Source organism: Orycteropus afer, unplaced genomic scaffold, assembly GCF_000298275.1.
Source record: "Orycteropus afer afer isolate SDZICR_OR568_19922 unplaced genomic scaffold, OryAfe1.0 scaffold00192, whole genome shotgun sequence".
NCBI classification, from domain to species: domain Eukaryota; kingdom Metazoa; phylum Chordata; class Mammalia; order Tubulidentata; family Orycteropodidae; genus Orycteropus; species Orycteropus afer.
In genome coordinates this window covers 5,335,762-5,342,218 of record NW_006921779.1, presented here as the reverse complement: position 1 = coordinate 5,342,218, position 6,457 = coordinate 5,335,762, and the positions used below count along the sequence as shown (strand labels likewise).

The 6,457-nt window shown below is 45.4% G+C and overlaps 1 protein-coding gene across 1 annotated transcript in view; it reads right to left on the bottom strand.

The window, feature by feature from the left end:
- CLSPN (claspin) overlaps nt 1–2,276 on the bottom strand; it is a 50,233-nt gene extending 47,957 nt beyond the window's left edge. Inside the window, exon 1 of the mRNA XM_007947653.1 lies at nt 2,253–2,276. Coding sequence (XP_007945844.1) covers nt 2,253–2,276 — 24 coding nt within the window. The remainder of the gene's footprint in view (nt 1–2,252) is intronic.
- Nucleotides 2,277–6,457: the final 4,181 nt, after the last annotated feature.

Below are 6,457 nucleotides of genomic sequence, written 5' to 3'. Positions count from 1 at the left end.
GAAACCCAAGGAGGGGTCGCTATGAGTTGGGTCCAACTCAACAGCACATAACAACAAAGACAAAAAACAAAAATTCATTGGTCATCTTTGAGGGACACTATAGAACTAAGTGGTGGCACAGGGGTTTAAGTGCTTGGCTGCTAACCAAAAGGTCAGTGATCCAAACTCACCATCCATTCCTTGGGAAAAGATGTAGCAGTCTGCTTCTGTAAAGATTATAGCCTTGAAAACCCTATGGGGCAGATGTACTCTGTCCTAAAGAGTTGCTCTGAATAGGAATTGACTTGGCTGATTTATAGAACTGTTTACAGTGAACAGTGGTAAATAAATGAAAAGAATCAAACATGTATTATGCTATTCCTGTGTGAATTGTTCCTCAGTGTATCCAAATGATTAATGAGGGGAAGTTTCTCTTTAGAGAAATATCCTAGCTAATCAATGAAGAAGAAATGACAGAATTAAACAATTTTACAATTTCCAATCAAATAACAGACCTAGGCAATGATCAAAGCCTGCTAACATCACAAAAGGAGAAATAATCAGTCATTATGTGCCACCTGACAGAAGTACCCAACACCACTTATCAACCACTCTTGCTGAAACAATCAAATCTGAATCTGATCAGATCTAGAAACTCTAGATCTAACTACCCTTTTACAGAAGACAGAGGAGTATGTTATATAACACAGAGATGCAATTCAGAATGTGGGAAACTTTTCAGAACAAACTATATGGTTTCTCTAAGGCATAAATTGCAAGAAAAAAGATAGGAACCTGTATATTAGTGTTAAGGTATGTATCAAGAGAATAATTAAATTAATCCACAACATGGGCTACTACAGTCTATTCCTGAAAATAAAAATAATAAATGTTATAAACCTCTTTCATTCAAGGTCTGAATTATTTCATAATTGCACAGGAATTTGCAGACTTTAGATCCTGCTTCAAAAACACTGAAAAAATATGAGTCAGAAATCTGAGCACTGACTAGATATTTAATATTTGCAGTAATTCTAAATTTTTTAGGCTTAGTACTAGTTTGTGGTTATGTTTTTTTTAGAAAACTATGCACTTGACTGCTCACCAGAAGGCTGGCGGTTCAAACCCACCAGCCACTCCTCGGAAGGAAGGTTGGGCAATCTACTTCCGTAGTGATACCACCTCAGAAACCCAAGGAGGGGTCGCTATGAGTTGGGTCCGACTCCACGCCACATAACAACAACAATTATCTTTTAGAAGGAGTTCTGGTGGTGTAGTGGGTTAGGCATTCTGCTAACCAAAAGGTCAGTGGTTCAAACCCACCACAGTGCTCAGCCGGTGGAAGATGAAGCAATCTACTTCCGCAAAGATTTATAGCACTGGAAACCCAATGGGGGTTGCTATGAGTCCAAATCGACTGGAGGGCAGTGGGATTTTGGTTTTGAATTACTGCGTTTGTTGGCACCACCTTAAATTTTGCGCTCAAGGCATGTATGTGCCTCAGCCCCTAGTCTCTGCTCCAGAAAAGAACACACAGGTGTGAAAACTGATGTGGTTTCTACATCCAACTTCCTCAGCTACTAGCCAGGTTACTTTACTCTCAGATCAGTCGGAAAAGGAGGGGGTCAAAGACTCTCTTACACCCCACCCCACCCCACCCCACTCCCCAGATCTACTTATCCAGAATCCCGCCCCACATCCCAGCCGCCGGTTTCTGCCCGGCAGTGCACTCATCTGAGACACTGTTGGAGGAAGAGGAGTTCTGGTGGTGCAGTGGTGAACCGGAAGGTCAGCGTTTGGAACCCACAAGTCGCTCCGCGGGAGAAAGCTGAGCCTGTCTGCTTCCCTAAAGATTTACAGCCTTGGAAACTCTATGAGGCCGTTCTACTTTGTCCTATAGGGTCGCTACGAATCGGAATTGACTCCACTGCAGTGGGTTGGTCTGGGTAGGAGGAAGGGGTCCAACGGCAAGAAACGCGCCAAAGGGGAGGGAAAGTGGGATCGACAGGATGAGGAGGGGCTCTACAGCCGGCAGCGCGCACCGTAAAGAGCTGGAGCAACACAGCCAGGAGAGTCAAAGCGCGAGGGCCCCAACACAGCGTTGGCCGAAGTCTCGCGCCCCGCTGGCCCAGGGGCCGCGGGGGCCGGCGCGGTGCACTCCGGGAATTGTAGTCCTCCGACCCACAGCGAGCCCGCCTTTGCCCTTCCTCCCTCTCCTACCCCTCGGTACCAAGCATCCACAGCCCTAGTTAGAGAGTTGTGCATATCCTCACCTCAGAAACCACCTCGCCTGTCATGATTCCTGCCTCCTCAGGGCTCCACCTGCCTTCCTTTCCCTCAGCTTGAGTAAACCGCTCCAGCCTCCTCCAGCGCCGCACAGCCGCTCGATCTTTCGCGCCCAGCTTTAGTGGAGGCCCCACCCTTGAGGATTTTCACCAATCCAAAGGAGGTTTTCTAACTGAGACCCCGCCTCCACTCCGTTCTACCAATCACGGAGCGCCTCCCGGCCGGCTCCACACTATAATCTGGGTTGGGTTGGCGGGTCTTGGCTCCAGTTGTCAGCTGAGGCTGTGGAAGAGGTGCGCTGGAAGCGGGTAGTCGGATTCTCTGGTTTTGCAAGAAAGTATCACGCGAGTGGTGGTCTTTGACCTTTGGCCCCCGTGCCATAACTCGGCAACTCGGATCAAGCGGAATCTGAGGAGTGAACCTGCAGGCGCTAAGTGAGCTGCAAAATGGTTCCTGAGCACTCAAGCGTGTTCTGTTTCTGAATCTATTCAGGGAGAATCTTGGGCGCCTGTAAGGATTTTCTGCAGTAACTCCGTACGGAGCAGCAAGATCTTGGCCGCCCATTCTTGTACATGGCACACCACTGAACATCGAGGTGGGGGGCGGGGAAAGCTTTGTGGATTGCTCAGATACCAAAGAATATCCTTAGTTGCTTGTTAGTCATGGCAGAACTAGTGCTGCCCAGTCCTGTGTCATCCCCATGTGACTCTGTAAGGTGTTCACTGGCTGATATTTGGACTTAGATGGCCAGGCCTTTCTTCCTATGCCATCTTAGTCTGAAAGTTCCAATGAAACCTGTTCAGCATCAAGAGTTGTGTGCTGTGGCGTGGATTCTGACCTATAAGACAGAGTAGAATTGCCTCATAAGGTTCCTAATCTTTATGGGAGTAGATTGCCAGGTCTTTTCTCCTGACCTAGCAGCTGATGGGTTCAAACCACTGACCTTCCCTTTCACAGCTGAGCACTTTAACCATCATGTCACCAGGGCTCTTGTTCAATATCAAAGAAACATACAAGCCTCCATTAAGTGATGGGCAGTTGTCACACATGAGGAGCATTGGCCAGAATCAGACAGTCTCCCACCTGGAAGGTAGGAATATTACTACTGAACCACCAATACCTTCTTATTCTTGGTTAAAAAACAAACCAATTGCTGTTTCATGGATTCTGACTCATGGTGACTCCATGCATGTCAGAGTAGAACTGTGCTCCATAGGTCTTTCAATGGCTGATTTTTTAGGAGTAGATTGCTAAGCTTTTCTTCCAAGGTGTCTCTGGGTAGACTGGAACCATCAACCTTTCGATTAGCAGCAAGCACATTAACTATTGCATCACCAGGGACTCCTATCCTTGGCTAGATTTCTATAATTTTCAGAAGGAAGGTTGGGCAATCTACTTCTGTAGATACCACCTCAGAAACCCAGGGAAGGGTTGCTGTATATTTCTGTAATATTAAGGTTAATTTGAGGGTGCAGAAAACATCTATATCACTCCTAAAGAGCTTCTACCTTTGGACAGAAAAAAGAGTAAAAGCTCTCAAGGCAATCTAACTCCAGACCATTTTAATCCCAACGTTGCCACTGTGCCAGTTATTTATTTATTCATTTATTTTTGCCCCTCCATGTTCATTTTCTGTCCTTTCTTTGCTCTATTTTATGTCCAGGCAAGGCTGACCCCTCCCAACTGCATTACTCCCGCTCCCTTGTCCTCTGGCTTCAGGTTGGGTTAGGCCACTGGAAGTCAAATACTAGAAGGAGATCAGAGGGCACCAGGAAAGAAAGTTCAGAGTACTTACGACTCCCACCTTACCCCTCCGTGGTCCTTTCTATGGTAAAGTGGCCAACTCATTCCAGTTTGCCCAAGACTTTCCTACTTTTAGCGCTATAGGTCCTGCATCCCAGGAGCCCCTTTGTTGTTGATGTTATGTGCCGTGGAGTCGGCCCAGACTCATAGCGACCCCTCCTTGGGTTTCCGAGGCAGTATCACTATGGAAGTAGGATTGCCCAACCTTCCTTCTGAGGAGTGGCTGGTGGGTTTGAACCACCAGCCTTCTGGTTAGCAGTCAAGTGCCTTAGGCACTATGCTACCAGAGCTTCTAGAAACCCCTTTCGTGTGTGGCAAATTGCAATGGTTGGTCACTCAATCCACTGGCCTACTATTCCAGGTGCCCAGATTTAGCTGGGTTTGAGTAATGACTCTCTCTACACATCTTCATTTCTTCACCTCCCATTCCTTTATCTCACTGTAAAATACTTTCTACCCTCTTACCCACCGATAAGATCCCACCATCTGTCATCTTCTCTCATGGCTCACTCTATCCTCCTTTACATCCACTTTACTATTAATTTCTACACTAGTGATTCCAAAATATACATTTATAGATCTATAGCACTACTCCCTCATATTTGTAGAGCTAGCATTTATTCTTGTTGTTTGTTGTTATGTGCTGTCAAGTGGGACCCGACTCATAGCGACCCCTCCTTGGGTTTCCGAGGCAGTATCACTACAGAAGTAGGATTGCCCAACCTTCCTTCCGAGGAGTGGCTGGTGGGTTTGAACCACCAGCCTTCTGGTTAGCTATCAAGTGCCTTAGGCACTACGCTACCAGAGTTCCTAGCATTTATTGGAGCCTTACAATTTGCCAGAAACATCTGCAAGAATTTTACAAGCATTATCTTTTTTAACCATCAGAATGACTTTGTAAGGGAAGTAATATTGTTATCTCCATTTTATGAGATGAGGAAACTAAACCTTTAAAAGGGTGGTAACTAGTGGAGCCAGTATTCACACCTGCTTTTTCTGACTTCAGAGCTCATACCCATCAGAGAGATATTGGTTAAGTACCCCTGCATACTTGCTCCTTCCCCTGTTCTAGATTCCCTGACAATACTTAGCTCTGCCTGAAATTTTGTTTATACCCATCTATTTATCACTGCTCCAAAAGAACAGGCACTTTGTTTTCCTGAACAACTTATTATCACTGTCCTGAATAGTCATTCTTAAACTTGAGCATGCATCAGAATGGTCTAAAAAAAAAAACCAAAAAACAAACCCACTGCCATCTAGTAGATTCCAACTCATAGAGACCCTATAGGACAGAGCAGAATTACCCCATAGGGTTTCCAAGGTTGTAAATTTTTATGGAAGCAGACTGCCTCCTGTTTCTCTCATGTTGAGGCTGGTGGGTTTGAGATGTTGATCTTTTAGTTAGCAGCCAAATACCTTAACCACCAGAGCTCCTAGAATGGTCTAAAGGCTTGCGAGACCATAGATTGCTAGGCCCCACGCCCCAGAGGTACTGGTTCAGTAGGTCTGCAGTGCAGCCCCAGAAGGTACATTTCTAACAGGTTCCCAGCTGTTGTTGCTGCTGCTGCTGCGGAGACCCGCTTTGAAACCAAGGGCCTAGAACATCCCTGGCTCATGGTAGGGGAATCAATAACTATTTGTCAAATTAATTCATGTACTTGACAACTACTTATTCTTCTTGAATTCTTTCTGGAAATGAATAAATCGAATAATACTCCTTGTGTCATGCTAAAGTGAGTCTATATTTAGAATTAGCAATCTATATTCTGAATTTAAGGAGCTCTGGTGGTGTAGTGCCTAAGGCATTTGGCTGCTAACCAGAAGGCTGGTGGTTCAAACCTACCAGCTGTTCCTCAGAAGGAAGATTGGGCAATCTACTTATGTAGAGATACTGCCTCAGAAACCCAAGGAGGGGTTGCTATGAGTCGGAATTGACTTGATCGTGGTGAGTTTGTTTATTTTGGTTTTTTGGTGGCATAGTGGATAAGGCACTTGACTGCTAACCAGAAGGTCAGCAGTTCAAACCCACCAGCCACTCCATGTAAGGAATACTAGGTAATCTATCTCTGTAAAGATTTACAGCCTTGGTAACCCAATAGGGATTGCTATGAGTTGGAAATGGCTTAATGACAGTGAGTTTGGTGGTTTTTTTTAATTTATTCCGAATTTTGGTGAATGGTATCAATCTATTCACTCACCTACCCAGAAACCTAGAAGTCATCCTTGACTCCTCTCTGTCCCTTTCCCCACAAAGGTTAATTGTCCTACAAGCCCTGTCTATGAAGTTAAGAGATGGCAACAAGGGAAGGATATGGAGTGTGCACTTTTCCTGTGCTATATATGGCTTTGTGACCTTAGGTAAGTCATTTAGCTTCTAAAAGCCTTG